The following is a 27,602-nucleotide window of genomic DNA, read 5'->3' as shown; positions in this document are numbered from 1 at the left end:
CTTTTTCCTTTTATAAACTGCACTATAATTTTAAAAATTGAATGTATTGGGGTGATATTGATTCACAGACTCAGTTTCGAAGTGTAGAACCCAATAAAACTTCTTCTGCTCACTGCTCTGTGCACCTGTCATTGCAAGAAAAGTCCCTTTCTGTCCCCATTTTTTGTCCCTTTGCGCACCTCCACCCACCCCTCCCCCCGGCTGTCACCACACAGGTGTGTGTGTGTGTGTGTGCTTCTGGCTCATGCCTTCACCTTCTTCCACTCAGTCCCCAACCCCCTCCCTTCTGACAGGTATCCGTCCGCCCTGTGCATCCAGGCCTCTGCACAAACACTGTTGAGGGTCCACAGTGCACGTTTATAACACACACTTACTTCATAATCATCCATCCTTCTGCTGATGCCTTATGCTTATTTATCTGCAGCCTTTTAAAGTAAGCAGGGAGCATCAGTACACCTTCCCCTGGGAGCATCCACACACACCTGTCACGGAGAACTCAGTCCTGAAATGTGTGAGGCACCGAAGCTGTGTTTAAAATGTGGATGTAGGAGTAATTTTCAGTCAGAATTTCAAAACACTCAGTGGACATCCCTTGCTTCTAAATGCCTAGTCTCCCTCCTTTCACGGACGGTCTGACCCAGGCCCCTGGCCCCTCCTGCTAAGACCAAGGCCACCTCCAATGTTCTGTCAGCAGGATGCTCCCCACAGCCTGACACAGGACAAGCACCCACTCAGGCCCCTTCCCTTGGTCCCCTGGCATCTGATGACAGAGGTTCTGGCTTCACCGCTGATGCCACAGCAGGGGACTGTCGTTCTTGGGGACCTGTAGGATGTGGGATTCCATGAATCCCCTCAAGAATGGCAGTGTGAACCCTGAGAAAAAAAGACACCCAGTAACAAGGGGTCTTGCTGGCTACCTGGGCTCACACATCGAAGAACAGAGGCTGGCGGCCATTTCTGCACAGGGGTCCCTCCCACAAACTGGACATCACAGAGAGGCCTGCACTGGGCTGCTCCCCTTTGCACTGACCCTTCCCACACGTGATTCTTCCCGCCGAGCCCGCCCTCCTGCAGAAACGTCCCGGAATCCCACTTCAAGTGATAGGACCCCAGCTTCCAATTCCAGTCACAGGTGTGCAGCCCTGGCCAATCACAGCAGCTCAAACAGGACAGTGGCCTTCGGACCAATCAAATTGTAGATCTGGAGTCCTTGTTTGCTTGACAGCGGACCAATGAGGGACTAGGAATGGAATTTCTGTCCAGGTAACCAGGTCCCCTCTGTGACAGGGACGCAGTTTCTCTTCCCACCTGGGACTGAACCTGGAGCAGAGGGGGCACGTTTCTCCCAGGGCAGAGCAGCGGCGCAGAGCTGACTGGGGGCAACTGTCCAGTCACTCAGTGGTCTGGTCCCTGGGCCTCTTGTCCCCAGCACAGTCCCACAGCCCCGTTCCCACGTCCCTGCTCCGTCCCAGTGGAGCTGATTTGCACGGGAGCAGATCCCTTCCCTGCCCCCCCCAGTCTGGGGGGTCACTGTTGCTGTGGAATCGGCCGGGACCATGGGCGCCTGCAGGCAGGCAGCGGAAAGGCCTGCGGTGGGACTCTCAGAAAGGGTAAATACAAATGGGAGCTGGGGACCTTGCAGCACAGAGCAGTGAGACTGCATATGAACTCTCCCTGCCCGTGGTCAGGGCTGGGGCGACAGGCCCGTCCCTCCCAGCCAGTCCCCCGACAGGGGGGACAGGAAGTGACTTTCCTGCCCAGGTCAGGCTGCAGCCACAGAGTGGGGGGGAGCCCCTTCTCTGAGGGCCCCCTGCTTTCTCACCGACAGATTCATCCACCGAAAGCTTTGCTGCTAAGAATCCTATCAGTAAGAGGGACACATGCCAGTCTTGTCTGGAGCACCCCAGTTTCTCTGACACAGAGAAGCAGCCTCGTTCCCAGCCAGATGGGAGCTTCTGGGCAGATGGTTTCTCACCTCTTTAGAGTTTCCCGGGATCCAGGGTCCCAGGTGCAGTTCTCTCCCAGACCTGTGGGTGGCGCTGGGAGGGGAATGGGTGTGAAATGGGACAACAAACAGAGACATATCCAATTTTCACCTGTGCATTGCAGATCATCTGTTCTGCTCCGTGTGTGACGGGCGTGGGGGGTGAGGAGTGTGGATGGGGCGGTTATTGTGCGCCAAGGCCAGATGCCCTCCAGAGATGTCGTCTCAGCTGCAGGGTGGGCAGTGTCTCACGGAGTCAGGGCACCGGTAAAGGCTGGGTCCGGGGACTCTGAAATGAGGAGCACGTGCCTTCCAGTCCGAGTCTGTGTGTTTCATAATTACACTGCCCCTGAGGCCAATTTGTGGAAAGTGTCCCCAGTTTCAGATGCCCAGGGCCTGCTGAATGTTTGACCCTCTCTGCCCACAAGTCATGTACCTGTTTCACATTTGCACACTCGAAGAAATGGAGTTAGAGACACAGGCAGCTGCCCAAGCCTCTGGTTAAATAAAGAGAAAGATATAAAGACACACGGAGAGACATTTCCATCGTTATGTATCCTAAAACTCACTTGATCCATTCCGTTACCTTGCATCTGACGTCTGTTATTCCCACTGTGGGACAAAACGCTGTCTCCCCACTTCACTAGACTTCAGGGGAAGCCCGCAGTTGGAAACGCATTTTCCGTGCAGGGGCGTCTTCTCACGCCTGGGGCCCTTCCTCCAAGTCAAGCCCCAGAGTTCACCCTGTCCCCGACACCCTCCCTGGGGAGGGTCAGCAAGAACCCTTCCTCCTCCCGCTCCTCCCCCACCGTGGTGCTCAGCAAGGCGTCAGCTGCTGGGATCCACAGACCAGCCTGAATCGACCCCCGAATAATCAGTGGCGAGGAGTTCTACCATCATTAGAGGAAGAATAACTGGACTAACCCTTACTCTGCACTGGGCGCATGTGTATTAGATAAATTACTAATCCAATCGCGTCATAAAGCAAACACCGAAATCTCAGGGGATTCTACGGACGTTTCTTTTTCTCTGTCGTGGGTCTGCAGCGCACATGGTGCAGCTGGGTCGGCGGGCTCGCTGGGGCCTGGCTGATGGGGGGCTGCAGGTCGGGTCCCGTCAGCTCCGTGGGTGTCTCCATTCAGGGGCGGGAGCTACAGGACACGGGCGCCATCTCTCTCCCCAGGTCTCACCCCCTCTCCATCCGATCAGTGTCCCCCAGCTCCTGCTCCCGACCCCTGTTCCTCCCACTTCTCAGAGGAAGATCTTGAGGCTCCTCCGCCCCCTAGTGGTCGCGGCGCTTCACTGCAGACCCTGAGCCTGGGAACTGCGTGCGCGCTCAGTCCACCGGGGAGTCCCGCCAGGTTCCCACAAGTTTGTGTAATATAAATGCAAATCGTTTTTTAAAACTGCGATACATGGTGAGAAATACAGTTTATATTGTAACTGAGGAGACACACTCAGATGTATATATATACACACTTTATGGTCTCATAGTTCAGCTCGAGTTTCTCACATAAACTCGCTCACTGCGCAGTGTGTGCATGTCCCCCACCAGCGGCGCAGGCCCTGCAGGTGGCGCTGCTCCGGGAGGACCGTCTGTCCGCGGGAACGCGGCGCCCCCTGGCCTGCGTGGCTCTGCTCTGCTTGTCCAAAGGACCGACTTTGAAACTCAAAAATTGAACCTCAAATTCTAGGTTTTGACATGGGTTTTTAAAAATAATTCTGAAAGCTAAAAATCCACACATTTCTCTTCATATTAATGCTGTCTCCCTCCCGTTTCCCGTGGAGACAGAAGCGGGTCAGTCCCGTGCTCTGGCCAAAAGCACAGACGACAGAAGCTCCACTTGCGTGTCTGCGGGAAGGCCCTCCGCTGATTTGCCTGCGCGGTGACGCCATCCCCTCTGACGGCCTCTCCTCCGAGCTCCTTCATTCCGTGTTTCAACTGCACACGGCGAGGGGCAGGGAAGGACCCCCGTTACTTACTGAGGGCGGCAGGGGGGGGCAGCCCGGGCTCTCCACCACACCCTGCGGGGTCAGACCGTGTTACTGGGGGAAACAACTGTCCAGGCCTCACGCCCTGCAGAGTAACTGCTGGGGAGGCAGAGAGACTGGAGCTGCTGCAGCCACAGCAGAGGGTGCTGGTGGGGGGGCGGGGTGGGGGATGGGGAGGTTGGGAACAAAGGCTCAGGTTGCCCTGGGCAGCTGCTCCAGGTTCCTACTGGCTGAGCTGCGTTGTCACTTGTGTAGAAAGGGGCTTGTCTGTCACCTGGAGGCAGACTCCCCTCCATGGACGGCTGGGGGTGAGCCTCTCTCTCTCTCCAGCTGCTGAGCACCCACCATCTCAGGCAGAGGCAAGTTAAATCATTGGCACCAACTGGTTTCACAAACTGCCCCTGGAGAAGAGGCCTCTCTCACGGGGAGCTCTGGCTCGGGTCAGAGAAAGACCAGGGTTGGAGGTGAGGGCTTCAGGGGAAGGAACAGACAGGACACACAGGGACAGTCCCTGGACGTGGCTTGATAATGAGAAGGGACGAATAGTGACAAAATTTCTCACTTGGTAAATTCCCCGAAGCAGAAATTGAAACCAGACATTATCTATTTATCTGGACTTTGAATTTTAAGATGCCTCTCGCTCTGTTTTACTCTCAAGACTCTGGTGCTGCAAGTGAAGAAGGTTCTGGAACAAATCAGTGACCTCAGTGAGCTCACGGGGTGATCTGACCACAGACCCCTCACTGGGCAGGTCAGGGTGGGAGTCAGGCCCCAGGCGGACACGTCTTCAGTAAGAGGTTTCCTTCACCTTCAGCAAACCCTGTCCACTGCCCTCGGGCCCCTGGAATAACCTGCGTTTGAGGGGCCAGAGGTCACCCTGTTCCTCATCCCCTGGGAGAGTGGCCGCCCTCCAAGGAGCTCGGGGTCTTGTTCCCTCACCTCTCTCCCTCCTTCCCGGCCCCCTCACGGCCCCCTCAGTGCACACGCAGAGAGAAGCTGCCCACCTGTCCTTCCCCAGAGCGGTCAGGTCCTCCCCCCCACGACGGCAGTCGGCCTCAGATTAACTCTCATGAAAACTCTCTGCAGGATTCCACGTTCCCACGTCCACAGACACGAGCATCCAGGCTTCTGTTAAGCCAGACGTAACAAACTGAACAATGGCACTAGCATTAATTTTGCTTCCCAAAGAAGTTATTTTTCACAAAACATGTTATTTACATTAGCATGTGATCAGTTAATCTCTATATTTAAAAATATATAAGTAAATATGTCTCCAAAGCTTTTTCAGTCCAATACAGTAAATACTGTCATATGTGAGTGAAATGACCAAAACCTCTCCAGGGTGCTTCGTAATTCTCAAGTTCTTAATGCATCCTGAGAACAAGAAGCTGCAAACTGCTGGCCTCCCCACTGACCCTGACCTTGAATGAACGTGGTTCACACTCGCCTGCTCAGCCAGGACCTTAAACCTGGGGCCGTCCCCACTGACCCAGAGGATTTACTGCAGGGACACCTGAGCCAGGTCAGATCCAGGATGTCCTTGTCCATTATCCTTCTGTCCTTGACTGTCATCTGTCTGAACTTGGAGCTTCGCTGTGGCAGCTAGAACTCTAGGGGATGGTGGGGATGGACCTTCTGGTGCGGGACCCCTGGCTGTCATGGGGGGGCCACCACGCCAACAGCCAGGGCCCTCCCACCTCTGGGTCCCCGTTCCTCCACCTCTGACCCCCAATGGTGGCTCCTCACCCCCTTCAGGTCCTGGGCATCCTGCTGTCCTCACCCCAAGTCCACAGTGTCTTGTGTGACCTCAGGTCCCATGCTGACAGGTCACCCTGATGTCAGAGCAGCAGGCTGTCAGCCTGTCACTGTCCCACATTGTCCTTGGTGGGGAGCCACGTGCAAGCACTGGCTCCCCTGAGACTGGCCCCTGCCCCGTGGGGACAAGCTCACCAGCTGCTAGAGCAACAGCCTCATGGGGGGGGATGGGCTGGGACTGGAGAGGGGTCCCGGGCCTGTGGGGCAGGTTCTCTGATGTGCCCAGAGGGAGGGGCCGAGTCCTCTGGGTGCTGTGCTGTGTGAGCAGAGACGGCCGGGGCTTCTCTCCTGGGCTCTGAGACCAGGGCGCTGGGTCTGGTGGCGGCAGCGGGTCCCTGCTCCATGGAGAACCAGGCCACCCTCAGGCACAGTGACCCCCTGGGCCCCCGTGAATGCTGGGCAGAGGGAGAGGGGGCTGTCATCAGAGCCCAGCCTGAAGAAGGAACTCAGGGGCTCGGAGAAGTGGGAGCGGGGACACGTGTAGATGTGGGACCGATCCCTCATGTTGTAGAAGGAGACGTCTCCACATTCGTAGTCCAGGAGGACGGCCACCCGACGAAGGCGCTCCTTCAGGGGAAGGGTCTTCTCAGGGGAGGACAGGACCCGGCACTGGTGTCCAAACAGCTCCAGGGCCCAGACGCCATTGTGAGGGACCAGCAAGGCCTCCCCCTTCCTCTGCACACGGTCTGCACAGACCCCCACGGCCCACACCATCACATTTCCTACCTCCACCTCCCAGTCATGTCTCCCTGAGGAGAAACTCTGCACACCCAAGACGCATGGCCGGCAGCCGAATTTCTAGGGGTTGTCGGGCAGGATCTGCCTGGAAGGGCCCTGTCCAGCCACACCCTCCTCTGGTCCCAGGACAGGAGGAGCTCGGGGTGGGCGGTGTCTGGGTCCAGGAGCACGTCGGCTGCACAGGAAGTCTCAGGGTGAGGCCTGGGTGCTCAGGGAGACCCGGGAAGCTGGGGGAACAAACCCACGGGTTGAAATCTCCATGAAGGGCCCCTGATCCCAGACCCCAGGCAGCTCACAGAGGAGAGCCCCTGAGGCTGCATGTCCACCTGCTGAGTGAGGGGCGGGGCCTCAGGGAGAGCACACCTGGGCACTGAGTGAGCAGAGAGTTTAGTAAAGGAGCTGAAGTTAATGTCTCCCACTTTCTCTCCACATCCTGAGATGTGCCCCCTTTTCTATTACGAACAGATGGTCTCTGGGACTCTGTTTGGTTGCAGACTTTCCAAACTGGCTTCATACACGGGGGACCCTGTCCCCTCCACCTCCCCGTGAAGCACTTCGGGCCACTCACCTGACCCCAGAACACGGGACCTGCTGCCTCACAAGGAGACCCCAACCCCCTAGTCAGTGATGTCTGCTCCCTCCTCTGTGCCCCTTGTTCTTGCCCCAAACCCCTCAGGGAGAGAATCTCCTGCAGGTGAGGCTCTACAGCCCCCCAGTTCATGGGAGGTTTTCTCTTGAACAAAGGATGTCAAACTCATTAACAAATACTTTCATTTTTGTCACTTGACAGGGCTGGAGAGACAGAAGAGCAGCAGCACCTGCAGTCACCGTTGGAAGGACCAGATGAATGAAAACCCACAACTGTCACCAGCCCCGCTGAGCTGCCCTCACTGTGGCCTGGTCACTGCAACCCCCTCCCCCATCTTCTGCCAACATCTGTACAGTCTGTCCTCACACAGCTCCCTCCTCCAGCTCACCTTGCGGCTCTGCTCCAGTCCCTGCCCTGGCTCCTGTCTCACTGAGACTGAACCACAGGCCCCCTGGGACCTGCTTCGCCCCGTCTGGTCTGGGCCCCTTCCAGGTCCGCACCCCCCTCCTCCCATTCTCCCTGCACTCAGTCCCTCCAGCCACACCTGCCTCCTGGGTTCCTCGAAACTGCCCGACCTGCTGCTGCCTCAGGCCCCGGGCACCCGCCCCTCCTGCTCCCTGGTGCTCACCCCTCACGTGCCCTGTTGCCCCTTCTCACAGGAGCCTCCCCTCACCTTTCCAGTTCCATCACAGCTCCCCTGCCTCTAGCCCTCCACACACTCTCCCCGGATTAATTTTTCTATAGCACTTATCACCACCTGATATAATAGTTGAATTATTTTACTCAATGAGTTAAGTGTTTTATAGATTAATTTCTGCCTCTGTACAATATGAGCCCTTTGATGGTAGGGATGTTTATGCATTTTCTCCCCTGATTTATCTCCTGTTTCTAGAACTGATCCTAGAACATATGTGATCCTTGCTAAGTGTTTGTTGACTGAGTTTATGAGTGTCTGTAGACACTGACTGTCCCAGGTCTGTCCTTGGAAAACCCCATGGGCAGGAGGTGAGGCTTCAGCATCAGCACCACCAGGTGCAGACAGGCCCCCTGCTCCCCACCACCCTCCATGGTGTGTGATTGTCCTGAACACACAACCGTAGCTGCAGCATCAGAACCACAACAGGAAAAATGAGCAGATTTACCCTCAGAGACGAGGCTCCTCCTCCTGGGATGGGAGACTCTGTGATGCTCCCTGTGAGGAGGGCAGAGGCCTGAGCTCAGCTGCAGCCTGAGCTCCTCAGGGCCCAGGAGCCTCCCAGCCCCGCCTCTCCCCCAGCCCCACTCAGGCTCCCAACTATCTGCTGAGGGTCCTGTGTCCACGGGCTGGGCCCCCCAGAGGGCAGGGAGCTGACCTGGAAGGGAGACCCCAGAGCCCCTCTCCTGGCCCAGCAGGTGTTACTGACGGAGCAGGGCTTGTCCTCACAGAGCTGTCCCTGATGGTCACGGCCATGGTGACCCTGTAGAGGCCGTCTGTGTCCTCGGTGTGAGCCTCCTCCAGGGCGGGCATGAGCTCACCATAGGGGTCCCCACACTGTGCAGGGTTCTGGGGACCATCCTGTGGAGGTGTATTCCAGCCAGACGCCCCAATTTTCATGGCCCTTCATCTCAGTGAGGGGCTTGGACCCCAGGCCTGTGACAGACAAACATGTCTAAAATGTCTCATCCCAATGCACGTGACAGTCAAGGACCCTTAGAAATCTCTGGGAAGCAGCAGGGGCTACTCCGTGGGGTTCCACCGTCTCCCCTGCTCATGGCCCCACTGAGCTCACTGTGCTTCTCAATCTCATGCCCACAGCTCAGCAGGACACACCCCCTCACTGGGCCCTTGGGCAGGAGGAAGCCCCCTGCCAGGGTAGAAGGGTCCTAGACAAACATCTGCTGGTCTGTGCGGGGCCTGAGGCTCAGAGAGAAACTTTCTCCAGGAGTCACAGTGCAAAAGAGCCACCAGATGAAATGCCACACCTGCCACCACCAGGCGCATGATGGCCTCCTGTAGGACCTGCCCTGTAGAAATGACAGTGGTGGATGCCATTGTCCTGGGCTGTGAGATTGTGAATGACGAGGGTCACCGTCCCCTTGCTCACAAAGGTTGTTTGTCCTCGTCACTGCCTCAACCGGACACTGCACTTACCCCTAGCAATGGCCCCGAAGCAATCGATCTAGCACTGGGACTCTGTCCTCATGTCCTTCCTCTCACCTGACTTGTTTCCTCACATCTGTCCCTGCGAGAACGACCCCAGACGTGCCCAGCCTGGAGGGGTCTCACTTTCCTGACAGCAGCAAGAGGGGCCTCTGGGTCCCGCCACTGCGGGAAGCACAGCTCTGCCAGCAGCCAGAGTCAGGAAGACGCACTGATCCCTGGGTCCTCAGTGAGCTCCCAGTCGGTGACTCCCGGACTTGAGGTCAGTGAGGGCCCTGCTGGACCTCTGACCTACAGAGTCCAGGGGTAGTCAATGGGTGCTGTGTCAGGTCAGGAAATGTGTGGGTATGTATCACAGCAGCAACACAAAGCCAATACAATTGGGATTTTGTGAAAATGTTGCAAGGAGCTAAACCATGAATCTGTGGTGAGTTGTCTCTGAGAGCTTAATCTAGAAGTGCATCGAACAGTGAAGATTATTGACAATTTTTAAAAAAAGATTTTATTTATTTACTTTTAGAGAGGGGAAGGGAGGGAGAAAGAGAGGGAGAGAACATCAATGTGGGGTTGCGTCTCGTGTGCCCTCTACTGGAGACCTGGCCAACAACTCAGGCATGTTCCCTGACTGGGAATTGAACCTGTGACCCTTTGGTTCACAAGTTGGCACTCAATCCACTGAGCCACACCAGGTACGGTGAATACTGAAAAATTTATTTAACAAATGACACATGACAACCATATGCTAGTGGAGGGGACACACGGTGAACAATCACAGTGGTGATGATGTGACCTTTACCCTTTGTGCCCTGGGAAGGGACCCTCAGGGCTCTGTGACCCTGCCCAGCAGGGACACTCAGCTGCTGCAGAAGGACAGACGAGAGGCAGAGGGAGGGGCAGAGGCCACGTATCTCTCAGGTGCACTGAACTCGGCACGAATCGTGTGTTAGTGAACTTGGCCCCGTCTCAGTTTTCACCCTTTCAAAACACGGCTGCCTCCCAGGGTCGTTGCGAGGGTCAGCGAGGTTCCCACGAAGCCTCTGGCACAACTCCAGGACATGGGACGTCACCTGTGAGTGTCAGCTGCTGCCGTTTGAGGGCAGCTCCATCGCCGGCGGTCCGTGACCTCACCGCCTGCCCCTTGTCTCTGCTTCTCGTGTGGGAACTGAGGGAGTGTCAGTGACGTCCGTCACTCAGCGTGAATTCAGTGAGTGTTTCCTGGCTGAGAGGTTTGCTGTTCAGGGGGCCTCAGCTACAGGCTGGGCAGCGAGAAGCAGAGACGTTCCTTCAGCCTGAGGGTCCCCATTCCCATCAGCTGAGCCTGGGGACACTGGGGTCTCCAGGGAAGGGTCAGGCCCTGGGTCAGACACAAGGGATCCCCCCACTCCTTCCTGCGCTGGGCAAATGGTCAAGGGAAAGGGCTTCACATCCAAAATCCTGAAAACAGGCCTCAGAGGCCCAGAGAAGCGGGTGTGTGGGAAGGTGAAGATGTGAGACCCGTCGAGGGCATTGTAGAACGAGACCTCCCCCAGCTCATAGTCCAGGAAAACCCCCACCCTCCCAAGATAGTTGACAACTGTCAGTTTGGTTTGAGGGTCTGTGAGAGCCCAGTAGTAAATGTCATGAGACAGGCTCATGACCCAGAATCCATTCTGGGGTGACATTTTAACCCAGCATTTCCGCTCCACGCTCTCCCTGCACACCCCAAGAAGCCACTCTCCCCTCTCCTCCACCTCCACCTCCCAGAAATGTCTCCCTGACGTGAAGCTCGCAGAGCCCAGAACACTGGAATACCACGCAAATCTCTCAGGGTTGTCTGGCACATTCTGCCCTGTGTCTGCCCGCTGCAGGCTCCGCTGGTCCTCAGAAACCAGGAGGGTGGGGTGGGCAGTATCTGGGTCCAGAAACACATCCGCTGCAGGGGGTCAGAGGGCGTCGGGTCAGCCATGGTGCCCAGACCTTTGAGCCTCAGTCTTCGGGACATGGGTCTCAGCAGGAGGCCTGAGGCCAGAGTCTGGGGTCCCCCTCTCACCCTGGAAGTGACCCTCAGCCACGGCAAGAGTCCACAGGTGTCATGACTGCACTTTGGAACCACCAATCATCTGAAACCTTCCTTCTACCTTGTTCCTTTCCCAAAACTGAGAGCCTCCCTGTGCTGTACAGTCACATGGATTAAACGTCAGCCCTGGCTCTGCCCCCTGAGCTGCCCCCTGTGACATCCTTTCCTGCACAGTCTCTCTGTCCTCAGACACCAGCTACAGAATATCGTGAGTCTCAGTTTCCTATCTCTAAAGTAGGGGTGAAACTCTAATCTCTGGGGTGGAATGAGACAAATGGGGGGTATACTGAGCCCCAGGCTGGGCACAGAGGAAGTGCCTGGTGTGACAACAGACTCCGTGTCCCTCCTGTGCTCGGGGCCAGGCTGGGGCTCCATGTGCTCTGGGGTCCACTCCCCACCTGTCACTGTGAACACACCCAACCCCATCTCTGTGTCAGGGATCTCTTTCACCTCTTCCTGCCGTGACCTTTGACCCACCTCACTGTCCTCAGCCAGCACACCAAAGCCTCCAGGTGACGGTCATCTGTGTTCTTTAAACACGGCCATGAGCTCTTTTGTCAGTAACAGCCAGAGTGACAGGAGCACCGAGGTCAACTCCACACTGGGGATCGTGTGGATGATAAAGGGTCACCTGTCACAGGACCACCGGGAGGTGTGGCTGGTGCTGCCCCATCCTTTGTCCCTGTTCCTGTCAATCATCAGTGCCCGAGTCACAGTGTGAGAAAGTGCTGTGAGGGGTGTGTTGTCAGGGAACAATCTGTGCAGGTTGGGGGGTCCTCTGTCCTCTCTGACCCTGCAGACCTGGGAGTGAATCAGCCTACAGCACAGTCTGTTGCAGTCTGAGGAGTTCTCTGCATTGTTTTTAGGTCTTATGACACCTCCTCCTCACCGTGGTCATTACCGTCAGACAAACACCCCCTTCAAACAGGCCGTCTGTTTCCTGCGGGTGTTCTGACAACACACAGTCACCTCCTCACTCGGTCCTTGTCCCAGCCCTCACAGAGCAGGAGTGACTGTGGGACACGGCAGAACTCAGGGACACACAGGGGCAGGAGGGCAGGAGCCTGGTCAGGTCCCCCCTCCCTCTCCCTGCAGCCCCTCCCTCCAGCCCCGCCCCTCCTGCCTCTGCCTCCCACAGAGACCTGTGGGCCCCAGGACACCTGCTGTCCCTGGTCCCTGGGCTCTGGGCAGCAGGTGGGCACACCTTTGAGACCAGGACCTCAGGTCACCCACCAGAACTGTCCCAGTCAGCAGTTTGAAAGGAAGACGGAGCAGGGGCCCCCGGGGGTTGTCCTGGGGACACAGAGGGACCCACTCACCAGGCTGGAAGAGGGCCGTCTTCCACGCTGGAAGGAAGGAGACACAGACAAGGAAAGGTCATTCTTTCTGTCCCCCCCCCGCCACTGTCCTCACTGAGCCTCTTCTCTCTCCTCTCCTCAGTCCCCTCCAATGTCCACTCCCCTCGTCTGCAGCTCTGCGGGCCAGGCTGAACCCTCTCCCAGTGCTGGGCTTCCCTCCGTCACGCTGGGGCCGTGGGGACACGACCAGGCTGTGCCGGGTGTGGGCGTGGGTGTCAGCAGGGTGAGGGGACACTGTGTCTGGAAGGTCCTGAGTGACCAGACAGGAGGGGGTGGTGCAGACACAGAGAATGAGCCTCTGAGCAGGATGGGGTGGCCCCTCCCCCAGCAGGAAAGGCTGCAGGTGTTTCCCCCACAGGAGCCGGGAAACCAGAGAGCCTCGGGCTCACTCACCTGCATAGGCCTGAGACCGCTCCTCACCTGCAGTGGAGACAGACAGTCACCTGAACTGTCCTTTCTGAGTTGGTTCCTTTGTCTCCCTTGTGCCCCCTGTCACCTTCCTGTGTGCCCCCCCTCCCCCCACCTCCCCCTCTGCCTGGTCCCTCCCCGGCTCCCCCTCCTCTTTCCATCAGCTGCAGCTCAGGACCCCCAGGCGCCCTGCACGGGCTGTCCCAGGGTCACCGCACAGCTGTCCTGTCCATGTCAGTGCAGCAGTGACCTCTCATCCCTGCTTTAGCTTCTGAAGTTTCAGTTACCTTCTGTCAACCACGGTTGGGGAGCAGTGAATAAAAGTTGCAGAAACAAACAATTCATGAGTTTTAAATTGCACATCAGTCTCACCAGAGTGATGAGGTCACCTGCTGTCTGCTCCGACCTGCCCCCTCAGGAATCCCCCCGAGTCCAGCAGGTCCACCCTGGGGATCCCCCCCTTAGTCCCTGAGGAACATCTCTGTGTCAGACAGACAGTCCTAGTATCACAGCGTTGGTGATCAGTCACCCATATTTTACCTAATAGCAGCTCCAACGTCAAGAACAGTGAAGCAGCAACGCTGCTGTGCCAACAAGAAACCTTCCTTTACGTGTAAAGGAAAAACCTCGTGTGTTCAGGGTTTGGAACTATCTGTGGTCAGACAGTCCCTGAGGGACCTGGACTGTGACCCTGTCATATAAACGATGGCCAGGTTCTCCAGGACCTGGGTGTGTCTGTGCACACACTCCCCTGTGTACACACGTGTGTACCTGTGTGCTGGGATTCATTCACCTCAATCTGTGTTATTTCCTGCCCACTCCGGAAACAATGGAGAAATCTAATGAGAAAATTTCAGATACTATGTTTTCAGCAGTGACGGTAAATCTGTCACAACTAACACAGCCACTCCTGTTTTTAAGACACTTTTCTCTCCTTCTGCCTTTCTTTTCAGTGCACTACAGAGTTTGTGAACCAAGCAGGGAGGGAAGGACTCCCACACTGAGTCATGTCCCCACCCATTCTTTTTTGGGGGTTCCCGGGGTGTCCTGCGGGGGCGCCCCCTCATGGAGAGACACGGCAGCTCCTTCCCCACTGAGACAGACCACTGCCTGGTTCCCCATTATCGTCCTCATTTCTTCCCCTGGGAGGTTAGGGGGGAGGACAGGGGCTGAAATATCCGAGCAGAGAGGCTGAGAAGCCAGTGCAGGTCACGTGGTAGGTACGGGATGTTAGTCCACCCTGCAGGGAACAACGTGAGGGGTCAGTGACACGTGTAATGCAGGGACCTCACGATGTGTGGCCCGGGGACCACCACTTACTGAGTTCACCCTGTAGCTTCTCTGGAAATAAGCAGGAAAAGAAACTCATTTAAAGGGGATCAAATAGGGGACCCCCGTGCTGGGTGCAGGCTGTGGTGGGGAGGTGGAGACCACCTTGCAGAGGGGCCTCACCTTTGGGGCTTCGCTTCCGCTGCTCCTTGACCAGAGCTGCTTCTTTCTCCCACTGAGCTGCTTCTTTCTCTGCTTGCTCCCTCTCCTTCTCCTTGGACAGGGCCTGGTTCTTCTTCTGCTGTCGCCACAGGAAGTAGCCCGCCCCCGCCAGGAGCCCCAGCAGAGCCGGCAGGGTCACGCCCAGGGCCAACATCCAGGGCTGCGCGTTCCGGAAGAAGGGGCCTGCGAAGGGTGAGCCTCAGCTGATGGCAACCCTGGGTCTCAGAGTATCTGGGGACTGAAAACGTTCTCTCCCCAAAGTGCCCAGAACTTTCACTGGCACATAACACCATTGTCTTGAAGTAACTGCCTCTCACATGGCAATATTTTGAATATAAATAATGTATACAAAGCCATTGAAATGTCTCCACTGCTCCTCCCTCTGCCATTTATTATCTCCTTCTGAGTCACTTTAACCTGGTGATTAAGAACATGAACTTTGGAGCAGGAGGGTCTGGGTTCCAATTCTAGGTCTTCTGACTGACTTGCTCTGTGACCTTGAACTAATTACTTAATCACCTGTTCCTCGTCCTGATCTATGAAGATGAAATTAATGTTTATACAGAGCCTGACACATAGTGAGTGCCATGCAAGTTTTGGTTAAACTTTAAAAACATAGATATACTTTTAATTTATCTTGTTTACAGTGAAAATAGCACTGTTTATCAGCTGCTCTGCCAGTTGTTCTCTCTGCTCCCCTGGGTCTGGGCGACCTTCCCGCCTCAGCACAGGGGGCAGGTCTGTGTCTGCTCTCACAGGGCAGCGCCCCCTGCACACACGGCCCATCGGGGGCACTTGCACCGTCTCTGACTCTTTGTTGTTATAATTAATGCCACAGGAAATAACTTTTTATATTTCTTCACACAGAAATATGAGCTGATTGCCAGATAAAGTCTCAGAAGTGGGGTCTTGCATAACTGAATGAGCACTCTGGATATGGTAGCTCTATTGTCCCCAGAGGAAGTTGTGCTCACTGACACCAAAAATATACCAAGCACTAGCCAGAAACCTCTAAGAGTCACTGTCTCCCCAAAATTCAACATTCAGAATGCGTAACCAACCACTTCATTTTTTCCTGTGTTGCCAGTCTCACAGGTGGAAATCACCTCCCTAGTCAGGGAGATTGGACACCTTTTCCTGAGTCACTTCCTTTTCTGTGAACTGATAATTTCTGTTCTTTGCTTGTTTTACTACTGGGTTGTTTTATAGATTAAGCAGATCAGCCCCTTTTCTAAGATTTGCATGATACATATTTTCCCCTTTTCTCATGTCTTTGCTGACCTTGATTATTTGTCCCCAGTTCCCTTCCCCTGGCACCGTGTATGGCCGCAGGAAGAGCTCAGAAGGTGTCTGTGACACAAACAGCTTCATGGGGAAGGAGCAGCAGGTCCCTGCTCTGTCCCTTCTGTTCCCTGCACAGACCCAGGTCAGCAGCAGACAACCACACCTTTCCTCACGGACAGTGCAGAGCCCAGGGCAGTGGGCAGGACACTCACCTGGGATGGAAACCATGGCTGACCTCTCCTGGCCCAGCAGCGGATTTCTGATGACACAGGAGACCCCCTCCCCAGAGCTGTGCTCCAGTCCAGGATCACAGAGGCTGAGGCTGCATAAAGGCCCTGGGGGTCTGCAGCCTCTGTGTCCCCCTCAGCAGACAAGCTGTGTCCCCTGGCGTCTCTCCACTGGATCTGGGGCTGTGGGTACCAGCCGGGAGACGTGCACTCCACACGGATCCCTCCAGCCTCGTAGCCCTTCATTTCAACGTGGGGGTCAGAGCCCAGCATTGGTAAAGAAAAGTGAGCCTGAATCCTGGGGAGCCCTCTGCATTGGTGGGGGTCTCCACAGCAGGGAGGGGCACACCCACTCTGGATGAGCCCAGCATGGATTCACAGGAGCTGTTCCCAGAGTGTGCTGTGCAGGAGAGACTGACCCACAGTGTGACCCCTGCCTGACCATCGCTGGACCCTCGTGCTGCATCCAGGGGGATCTGGGCTGGAAATGACATTGTTTCCCCTAAATCCCCTTAGAGACTGCTGGGCCCTCCCCTCCCCCATGTCCCAAATGTCCCAGACATGCTGGTTCCTGGAACAGCCCCTCTTTCCACTCTGGAGAAGCATGTAAATTCCCCCTTAGTGATGCGGTTCACACCCCAGTGCCCCGATCCATCCCTCCTGTCCTGTGTGAGCGTCTGCCCTGCCGTGTGGGGGAAGGATCTGCAGCTCGTCTTGGGGTACCACAGCTGTGCACTGTGTGCTTGTCCCCGTGTGAAACTCCTGATGTAATTACTGCTGCAGGTGTCAGTTTGCTTTGGGGCCCCTCCACTGTGGCAAGTTTCTGTCACGTGACTGTGGAGAGGGGAACACTTCTCCACAGAGGACCGCTGACCCAGGCAGGAACTGTGGGGTTTTTACTACTGACACTGAATCCCTAAACACAAGGGGAGCAGGGGGGAGCCCCTTACAGACCTGAGAGGACAGAGTCCTGTGGGGAGGACTCTCTTCAAAGGACCTGTGATGTACAGGGAGGGACAGTGTCTGGCTCAGGAGGCCCCGCAGGGACAAAGCCAGGACCCCCCACAATCCATCCCCTGCCGGGCTCCCCAGGGACCCACCAGGCAGAAGCCCAGGGCAGGGCTGTGTCCTGAGAAGGTGAAGTGCAGCCCTGGCACCCGGACACGAGCACTTCCACGGGGCAGCACCTCAGACAAGGCCACTCTGTCCCTGGGACGGGTCAGGACAAGGTCAAGACCACTCAGCAGTCGGTCTGAGCACAGAGGAAGCAGGAACAGTGTGCAGACCTCAGCAGTGACCACCCTCCCTGTCCTGGCTGGGAGTGACCCATGACACCCCTGCACCTTCCTGACAGCATCCAGCCCAGAGCAGAGCCCTGCTTCCACACCCCCCGCCAAGTCCCCTGACAGCCCAGAGGGCACACCCAGTCCTCCCTGACACCCCCTCTCTGAGACACCCCGGTTTCCTCCCCTGTGCATCCCCCCTCACTGCTCCAGGGATGGACACACCCTGTTCAACTGCACGTGTGTCCCGGGGCCTTTGGTTGGAGGGAGTGGGCACCACAGGTGTTGTCCCTGCAGCTCAGCCCCCTGGACCCACAGCAGCGGGCACCTGGGGGGCCCACGGCCACTGTCTGGGACACTCTGAACCCAAACACCTGTGTGCCCCCCACTGTGGGGGGGTCTCCTCTTCCTTCCCATCCCCGACCTCCACTTCCCTGCTGAGACCTGGTGGGCAGCGTGAGGGACTCTTTACTGGATGCAGGAGGAGCCCTTCCTGGGGGACGACCTGGGTCTGTCTCGGGCCTCAGAGAGGCAGGGGGGGAGGTGGGGGGGGCAGGTGCTGGTGAGGAGCAGGGAGAGCTCTCAGGTGGGCCTGGAGCCTCTGCCCCTGACCCCACAGGAAACAAGCTCAGATCAAACCTGAGGCTCACCTGCAACCTTCAGCTGCACCTCTGCATTTTCAAAGAAGTCTCCATCTTGGAAATAACACAGGTAGGTTCCTCTGTCAGAGGCTCTGAGGTCGTGAATCTGCAGAGCAGCCTTCCCCACAGTGATGTCCTCTCTTAAAATCGAAGTTCTCCCTCGATACTCTGCTGCAGGCGTCTCCTCCTGCCCGTGTGCGTACGTGTGCACTACCTGCCTGGGGCTGGATCGCTCCCACGTCAGCTCCATGGTCTCAGCACTCATCTCCGGGGACAGGTGACAGGGCAGCTCAGCGTCTTCACCCACCATGGCCAGGATGGGCTCGGGGGGTCCAACCACAGCAAACTGAGCTGGTCATCAGAAGGGGGGGCTCCGTCAGAGGGAGCTGGGGCCAGAGGACCAGGGGGTGCCCCAGCAGGGAGGGCGAGGGGAGAGACACCTAGACAGGAACTCAGTCCTCACACAGGTGTGGTCTGGACGGGCCTTGCAGGGGTGGGGGGTGTCCAGGGTCCTGACTGGGCCCCAAGGGAAAGGCTTCAGGTGCAGGAACGCAGAGCAGGTCCTACCTGAGCAGGGGCTGAGCAGCTGGACCACGGCGAGGCAGACAGGGAGGGCAGGCAGACGGGGGACCAGGCGCCTCACCATCGTTCCCTGCTGGGCAGAGAGAGAGACACCAGCCGGGGCTGGGTGCCAGTGACGACCTGGGAGAAGGTGGAGGATTCCACATGGAGACGTGGCCTCCCCAGGACCGACCGGGGGCGCAACCGGGATCCCTGCAGACAGGAGAGCCTCCTCTGCAAATGTCTGCTGGGGAGTCTCTCAACCTTGGATCCAACATGGAAATTAGCCATGAAACACGGAACCATAATGCAAGCACCTTCACCCTCATCAGCAGGGAGTCCATGTTCTCCTTTTGGAAACATGCTCAGAATCCCTCCACTCACCCACAGGTCCCTGCCACAGCCAGGTGCCCGCCCCCATCATCACCCGCTGAGGAAGGCAGGCCCCACTGCTCTGAGTCCCTGGTCCCACTGCTGCCCCCTGCAGGCCGTGCCCCGCACAGCAGCCAGGACGTCCTGACCCCTCAGCTCCCTCCTGCTCAGCCCCTCCCAGGGGCTCCCCTTCCATCCAGAGCAGAAGGCGAGTCCTTTGCACCCTGTACTTTTACAATTACCTGAATGTTTTAAATGAAAAGTTTTCACAGTGTGGGATGTATTTCCACTTATTTCTGGAGATATTTATTGTTTTTTAATCCCGATCATATACAAGTTTAAAATAACCCAAATAATATTAATAGTAATAATAATAATAAAATAAAATATTTATGTTATAACGGAAATCATATACTTTGCTTCACATGAATGTAAATATTACTGAATGTGTTTTCTATATATATATACACACACAGACACAGATACACAATGGCTTAAGAATGTTTTCCCTTTGCAGGAATTAATCTCAAAGAAAAAAATCAGGCATTATCAGAAAGGTTTATATTTAAGTGTGTTCACCATGGTAAAATCTGTAATAGCAAAGTGTAGATACAATTTAAATACCCAAACTACATCCAATTTTGTTACAAATATATAGAAAACTCTTCATTAAAAACATGATTCCTAAATGAACAACTCACACAGTCTCAGTGGTGAAAAGCTGAAGGCTGTTCCTGTGGATCCGGAAGAAGAAACAGATGCCCACAGTGACCACTTCCATTCAGTACAGGGTTGGAAGTCCTGGCCACGCTGATCGGACAGGACGGAGAAATAAAAATCATAGAAATCAGAGAGGAAAAAGTAAAATTCTCACCATTTGTAGATGACATGATACAAAATAGAGAAAAGCCTGAAGACTCCGCCGCCCCCCAGAAAAAGAACATATTAGAACTACTAGGAATTGAGTCACATTCAGGATATAAAAGCAGAAACCTGCTGCATTTCTACACAGCAATACTGAATATTCAGAATGAGACATTCCTCAAATCCCATTTTCAATATCATACAGAAGGACAAAGTATCTAGGACTCAATGTAAGTAAAGAGGTGGCGGACCTGTACACTGACAACTGTAGGACACAATGAGGACAGAAACTGAGGAAACACAAATGAGTGGGGACATACAGTGTGCTGGTGTTGGGAAGGGTTCATATTGTCCCAATGTCCGCACCGCCTACAGCAACACACAGATTCAGTGCAATCTCTACTAAAGTACCAACCACCTACTTCTCAGAGGTACAACAACTAACCCTAAAAAGTATGTGGAAACACAAAAACTCTGAACAGCCAGAGAAACCCTGAGACAGAACGAAGTTGGTGGTGTCACACTCCCGGACAGGACAGGACGTCACACGTCTGCACTGAAGAGACAGCTGGACCTGGCAGGACAGCAGTCACCAAGTCAATGGGACAGGCCAGAGAGCCAGCAGCGAGTCCTCGCCTCTGTGGGCAATCGGTCTGAGGTGAAGAGAACCTCTCCAACATGCTGTTGTCAGGCCTGGACGGATACGTGCAAAAGGGTGTGACTGCATCCCTTTCCTAAACCAAGTATATAAAGAACACAAAATAAAATGAAAGGTTTAAATGTAAAATCTGAAACCATAAAACTGGATGGAAACGTAGGCAGTGAATTCTCTAACATCACTCCTAACAATATCTTTTTGGGCATGTCCCCTTGGGCAAGGGCTAAAAGTGAACAAATAAATGAATGAGACTATCTCAAAGTAACAAGTGTTTGCCCAGCACAGGAAACCAACACAAAATGAAAACACGATGTAGTAAATGAAGAAGATATTTGCCAATAATACAATTAAAAAAGTGTTTGCCTCTGAACTGTGTGGCTCAGTGTGTCGAGTGCCAGCCTGAGAACCCAAAGGTTGCCAGTTCGATTCCCAGGGAGGGCACAGGCCTGGGGTGCTGGCCACGTCCCTGATAGGGAGCTCGTGAGAGGAAACCGACCAATGTTTTTCTTGTGCTTCAATGTCTCACTCTCTTTCTCCTTCCCTTTCCCTCTCTCTAAAAATAAATAAATGGAATCTTAAACTAAATATATAAAATAAAATAAAAAGAAGATACTATTAGGACCCACTTTTTAAGCCCTGTTTAATATTCAGAATTTAGAAAGTACTGATACAACTAAACACCAAAAAAACAGGCAATCTGATTTAGAAAATGAGTCGTGGACCTGAACGGACATTTCTCCAAAGAGGAGGTACAGACGGCCAACAGACACACGGACTGGACCCCCTCTGTGGTCAGACACTGTGTAGTCATGCATTCCTCAACCGTTGTGTGTGTGGAGGTTTCAGATTGTTCTATATCACAAGTATTTCTTTAACAATCTTCTTTACACACACATCTTTATTATATCCTCACACAGGGACATTTTTCTTCATTACTTCTAGAGGAAGAGGAAGGGTGGAGGAGAGAGTAGGACGATGAACAGACAAAGAGAGTGGGCGGGAGAGAGACACATCAGTTGGCTGCCCCTCCTAGGCTACAAAATCCGGGAATGGAACCCAACACCCAGGTGTGTGCCCTGACCAGGAATCGAACCCCCAGCCTTTGGTGTGTGGGACGATGCTCCAAGCAACTAAGCCACACTGACCAGGGGTTGTACAGTTAATCTTTAAGACACACCTGGTAACCCACCCCACTATTCTCTCCACATTATTTCTGTAAATGATGACCTGCTAACTTACATGTGACTCAGATAAACAGCCAGTTTGCCGAGGAATTCCAGACACTGACTTCAGAAGGAGCTCAGTCCACCCTCAGGCATTCAGCTCTGGGAGGTTTGCTGACCTCGACCAGGAACCTGAACAGACTGTGTTGCTTGCACCTTGTCCCCTCGACACAGAACTCTCAACACCCTCCTTTCCGTGTCTTTCTTGGGTTTTTGTTTTCCTTCCTTCTCTCTATTTACAAAAACCCCTGTCTGTGTCCAATTGTTCAGATGGTCTTTGTCAGGAGAGACCCCCATGATCTCCAGCTGCGGGCCCTTGAATGGACCTACTTTCCTCCCACCAGTCCCTGTCTCTTAGTTATTGGCTTTCAAACAGCAGGAAGGCGAACCTGGGTTTGGTGTCCACTTCTCTTCTAGAATCACCTACAACACGTTCCCAGAGACGAGCAGGAGAGACTGTGAGGGGCCTTGCCCCTCTCTGACCACAGGAAGTTCCCAGAGACGGGCAGGTGTCCAGCTCCCTGGTTCCCGTTGTCTCCCTCCCACAGGTGTCCCAGTGCAGACCTTACCTGCCCTGCTCCACGCTCCCCCTGTGCCCTCACCTGCAGGCTCACAGCCCCACACTCCTTCTCTGGGTGAGGGACACCCTGCAGGCTCCCCCAGCTCCTCAGCCTCTCTCCTAAAGGGGCCCGGGGCCCTGGCTTTCACCAACTGCCCCCAATTACTCTTGACACTCCCAGATGGAAATCACAGAGCAAAGGTACTTGATGGTTAATTATTATAGGTGAGTCTCCGAAGTGTAAAGAAGGGTGGGTTAAAGAAAGGGTGCTCAGCAAGGGAAACAGGGTAAAGTCCCTCTTTGAAAACACTTGTTTTCTGATTGGCTCAGAGCCTTGTGTCTCATCAGTTGCTGGGCAGAAACCAGTGGGCAAGGTTGGCATGAACTCTGACCCCGTGTTGGATGGAGCAGTGCAGACCAGCTCCAGCCCTGACTCCCACCCTCTGCATCTCTCTGTGGTCACCTGCGTGAATCAGTCCTGGGTGCTGTGCTGTGTGAGCAGAGATGGCCAGGGCTTCTCTCCTGGGCTCTGAGACCAGGGCGCTGGTTCTGGTGACTGCGGTGGGTCCCTGCTCCATGGAGAACCAGGCTACCCTCAGGCACAGTGACCCCCTGGGCTCCTGTGAATGCTGGGCAGAGGAAGAGTGGGCTGTCATCAGAGCCCAGCCTGAGGAAGGAACTCAGGGGCCTGGAGAAGTGGGAGCGAGGACACGTGTAGATGTGGGACCGATCCCTCATGTTGTAGAAGGAGACGTCTCCACATTCGTAGTCCAGGAAGACGGCCCCCCGGCGAAGGCGCTCCTTCAGGGGAATGATCTTCTCCGGAGAGGACAGGACCCGGCACTGGTGTCCAAACAGCTCCAGGGGCCAGAAGCCATTCTGAGGGACCAGCAGGGCCTCCCCCTTCCTGTGCACACGGTCTGCACAGACCCCCACGGCCCACACCATCACATTTCCTACCTCCACCTCCCAGTAGTGTCTCCCTGAGGAGAAATTCTGCACACCCAAGACGCTTGGCCGGCAGTTGAATCTCTTGGGGTTGTTGGGCAGGCTCTGCCTGGAGGGGCCCCGCCACACCCTCCTCTGGTCCTGGGACAGGAGCAGCTCGGGGTGGGCGGTGTCTGGGTCCAGGAGCAGGTCAGCTGCACGTGAAGTCTGGGGGTGAGGCCTGGGTGCTCAGGGGGCCCCGGAAGCTGGGGGATCAAACCCACGGGTTGGGACCTCCATGAAGGCCCGGTGATCCCAGACCCCAGGCAGCTCAGAGAGGAGAGCCCCTGAGGCTGCATGTCCACCTGCTGAGTGAGGGGCGGGGCCTCAGGGAGAGCACACCTGGGCACTGAGTGAGCAGAGAGTTTAGCAAATGGGCTGAAGTTAATGTCTCCCACTTTCTCTCCACATCCTGAGATGTGCCCCCTTTTCTATTTCAAACAGATGGTCTCTGGGACTCCGTTTGGTTGCAGACTTCCCAAATTGGCTTCATACAGGAGAGACCCTGTCCCCTCCACCTCCCCGTGAAGTACTTCGGGCCACTCACCTGCCCCCAGAACACGGGACCTGCTGTCTCACAAGGAGACCCCAACCCCCTAGTTAGTGACGTCTGCTCCCTCCTCTGTACCCCTTGTTCTTGCCCCAAACCTGTCAGGGAGAGGGTCCCCTGTGGGTGAGGCCCTACAGCTCCCCAATTCATGGGCAGTTTTCTTCTGAACAAAGGATGTCAAACTCATTAAGAAATACTGCCATTTTTGTCACTTGACAGGGCTGGGGAGACAGAAGAGCAGAAGCACCGGCAGTTTCCGTTGGAAGGACCAGATGAATGAAAACCAAAAACTGTCACCAGCCCTGCTGAGCTGCCCTCACTGTGGCCTGGTCACTGCAACCCCCTCCCCCATCTTCTGCCGACATCCGTGCAGTCTGTCCTCACACAGCTCCCTCCTCCAGGTCACCTTGCTGGTCTGCTCCAGTCCCTGCCCTGGCTCCTGTCTCACCGAGACTCCACCACAGGCTCCCTGGGACCTGCTTCGCCCCGTCTGGTCTGGGCTCCTTCCAGGTCCCCACCTCCTTCCTCCCATCCTCCCTGCACTCAGTCCCTCCACCCACACCTGCCTCTGGGGTTCCTGGAAACTGCCAGACGTGCTGCTGCCTCAGGCCCCGGGGCCCTGCCCCTCCTGCTCCCTGGTGCTCACCCCTCACGTGCCCTGTTGTCACCTTTTTCTAAAAATATATTTTATTTATTATGCTATTACAGTTGTCCCATTCCCCCCTTTATTTCCCTCCACACTGCACCCCCCTACCCTCATTCTCCTTCTTTAGTTCATGTCCATGGGTCATACATATAAGTTCTCTGACTTCTACATTTCCTATACTATTCTTAACCTGCCCCTGTCTATTTTCTACCTACCATTTATGCTACTTTTTCTCTGTGCGTCCCCCCTCCCCCTTCCCACTGATAACCCTCCATGTGGTCTCCATTTCTGTGATTCTGTCCCTGTTCTAGTTGTTTGCTTAGTTTGCTTTTGTTTTAAGTGTGGTTGTTAATAATTGTGAGTTTGCTGTCATTTTACTGTTCATATTTTTAATCTTCTTTTTTCTCAGAAAAACCCCTTTAATGTTTCATATAATAAGGGCTTGGTGATGATGAACTCCTTTAACTTGACCTTATGTGAGAAGCACTGTGTCTGCCTTTCCATTTTAAATGAAAACTTTGCTGGATAGAGTAACCTTGGATTTAGGTCCTTGCCTCTCATGACTTGGAATACTTCTTTCCAGCTCCTTCTTGCCTGCAAGGTCTCTTTTGAGAAGTCAGCTGACAGTCTCATGGGAACTCCTTTGTAGATAACTGTCTTCTTTCCTCTTGCTGCTTTTAAGATTCCCTCCTTCTCTTTCATCTTGGCTAATGTAATTATGATGTGCCTTGGTATATTCCCTCTTGGGTCCACCTTCTTTGGGGCTCTCTGAGTTTCCCGGACTTCCTGGAAATCTATTTCCTTTGCCAGATTGGGGAAGTTCTCCTTTATTATTTGTTCAAATAAATTTTCAATTTGTTGCTCTTCCTCTTCTCCTTCTGGCACCCCTATAATTCAGATTTGGAACGTTTAAAGATGTCCTGGAGGTTCCCAAGCCTCTCCTTATTTTTTTGGATTCCTGTTTCTTCATTCTTTTCTGGTTGAATGTTTCTTTCTTCCTTCTGGTCCACGCCATTGATTAGAGTCCCAGTTTCCTTCCCATGACTGCTGGTTCCTTGTACCTTTTCGTTTATTTCACTTAGCATTGCCTTCATTTTTTCATCTAATTTATGACCAAATTCAACAAATCCTGTGAGCATCCTGTGAGCATTATCAGTGTTCTGAACTGTGTATCTGATAGGTTGGCTATCTCTTTGTCACTTAGTTGTACTTGTTCTGGTGCTTTGATCTGTTCTTTCATTTGTGCTATTTTGTTGTTGTTGTTGTTGTTTGTCTGGGTGCCTGCTTCCTATAAGGGCTGGAGACTTAGCTGTTGCCAGGGCCAGGCAACCCACGTGGCTGCGTTGTGATGCTGTGTGGGGGGGAGGGTCCGAGAGGGAACAGTCATGCTAGCTCTGTTCACTGCCGGATTTCAGTCACTTCTCTTGCTACCTACAAGCAAAGTGGGCCAGCCCTTCTGGTGCTGATTCCCAGGTGGGTGGGTTTGTGTATGTTCTAGGACCCTGTGGGTCTCTCCATGAACTGTTCTGTGAGGCTTGTAGTCTCCCACTGCCGTCTCAACCCCCCAGGTGTTTTCAATCAGAGGTTTGAGGCTTTATTTCCCCGCACTGGGGCCCTGGGTTGTGCAGTCTGTCCCGTTCCCCAGGTGTTCCTCCCAGTTTATCTGCATGTGAATGTGGGACCACCCACTCCACTGGTGGCCGCCTTGCCTGCCCGGTCTTCTACCACCGCTTTACTGAGAGTCCTCTCCACCCAGCTGCCCATCTCCACCCCTCCTACCGGTCTGGATGGATGTTTCTTCTTTAACACCTTGGCTGTTGGACTTCCATACAGTTCAATTTTCTGTCAGTTCTGGCTGTTTTTTGTCTTTAAATTGTTGTTCTCCTTCTTTTGCTTGTGCGAGGAGTCACAGTATGTCTACCTACACCTCTATCTTGACCGGAAGTTCAAACTCTGTTGTCACCTTTTCAATAAAGCCTTCCCTCACCTTTCAGGTTACATCACAGCTCCCCTGCCTCTAGCCCTCCACACACTCTCCCCGGATTAATTTTTCTAAGCACTCATCATCATCTGACATAATACTTTAATTAATTATGCTACTACTGGCTTTAGTTAAGTGTTTTATAGATTACTTTCTGTTTCTCTACAACGTGAGCCCCATAAGGGAAGGGGTGTTCATGCATTTTGTTCCCTGATTTATCTCCTGTTTCTAGAACTGAGCCTTGAACATATGTGATCCTTGCTAAGTGTTCATTGAATGACTTTATGAGTGTCTGTAGATACAGACTGTCCCAGCTCTGTGCTTGGAAAACCCCACGGGCAGGAGGGGAGGCTTCAGCATCAGCACCACCAGGTGTAGACAGGCCCCCCCACACACTATATCCATGGTGTGTGATTGTTCTGAACACACAAACGTAGCTGCAGCATCAGAACCACAACAGGAAAAACGAGCAGATTTATCCTCAGAGATGAGGCTCCTCCTCCTGGGATGGGAGACTCTGTGATGCCCCCTGTGAGGAGGGGAGAGGCCTGAGCTCAGCTGCAGCCTGAGCTCCTCAGGGCCCAGGACCCTCCCAGCCCCGCCCCTCCCCCAGCCCCACGCAGGCTTCCAACTGTCTGCTGAGGGTCCTGTGTCCACGGGCCGGGCCCCCAGAGGGCAGGGAGCTGACCTGGAAGGAAGACCCCAGAGCCCCTCTCCTGGCCCAGCAGGGTGTTACTGACAGATCAGGGCTTGTCCTCACAGAGCTGTCCTTGATGGTCACGGCCATGGTGACCCTGTAGAGGCCGTCTGTGTCCCATGCCCTGTGAGCCTCCTCCAGGGTGGGCATGAGCTAACCATAAAAATCCCCCCACAGTGCATAGGGCTCTGGATACCACCCTGTGGAGAAGCACTCTGACCAGACACCCCCATCCTTATGGTCCTTCATTTCAATGAGGGGCGTGGACCCTATACCTGAGAACAAACAAAAATATCTAAAATGTTTAATTCCAAAGCATGTTCCTGGCAAGGACCCTTAGAGATCTCTGAGCAGCAGCAGAAGCATACTACATGGGGATCCACCGTCTCCCCTGCTCATGGCCCCACTGAGCTCACTGTGCTTCTCAAGACTCCATGCCCACAGCTCAGCAGGACACACCCCCTCACTGGACCCTTGGGCAGGAGGAAGCCCCCTGCC

The 27,602-nt window shown here is 54.6% G+C and overlaps 1 protein-coding gene and 2 pseudogenes across 1 annotated transcript; all 3 read right to left on the bottom strand.

Annotated features, from left to right (window-relative positions):
* Nucleotides 1-5,803: 5,803 nt before the first annotated feature.
* On the bottom strand, nucleotides 5,804-10,315 carry LOC123833499 (annotated as a pseudogene).
* On the bottom strand, nucleotides 9,949-22,230 carry LOC123804535 (annotated as a pseudogene).
* Nucleotides 22,231-22,702: 472 nt separating this feature from the next.
* On the bottom strand, nucleotides 22,703-27,254 carry LOC123833498 (butyrophilin subfamily 2 member A2-like). The gene is made up of 2 exons (XM_045861755.1): nucleotides 27,168-27,254; nucleotides 22,703-23,398 (listed from the first exon to the last, which is right to left on the bottom strand). The coding sequence occupies exons 1-2, from the start codon at nucleotides 27,252-27,254 to the stop codon at nucleotides 22,703-22,705; spliced, it is 783 nt and encodes a 260-aa protein (XP_045717711.1).
* Nucleotides 27,255-27,602: the final 348 nt, after the last annotated feature.

This window comes from Phyllostomus hastatus, unplaced genomic scaffold, assembly GCF_019186645.2.
Source record: "Phyllostomus hastatus isolate PE091 unplaced genomic scaffold, TTU_PhHast_1.1 phas_scaffold_216, whole genome shotgun sequence".
NCBI lineage: Eukaryota > Metazoa > Chordata > Mammalia > Chiroptera > Phyllostomidae > Phyllostomus > Phyllostomus hastatus.
Note: the sequence above shows the minus strand (reverse complement) of the source record. Positions and strands in the feature narration are given on the sequence as shown.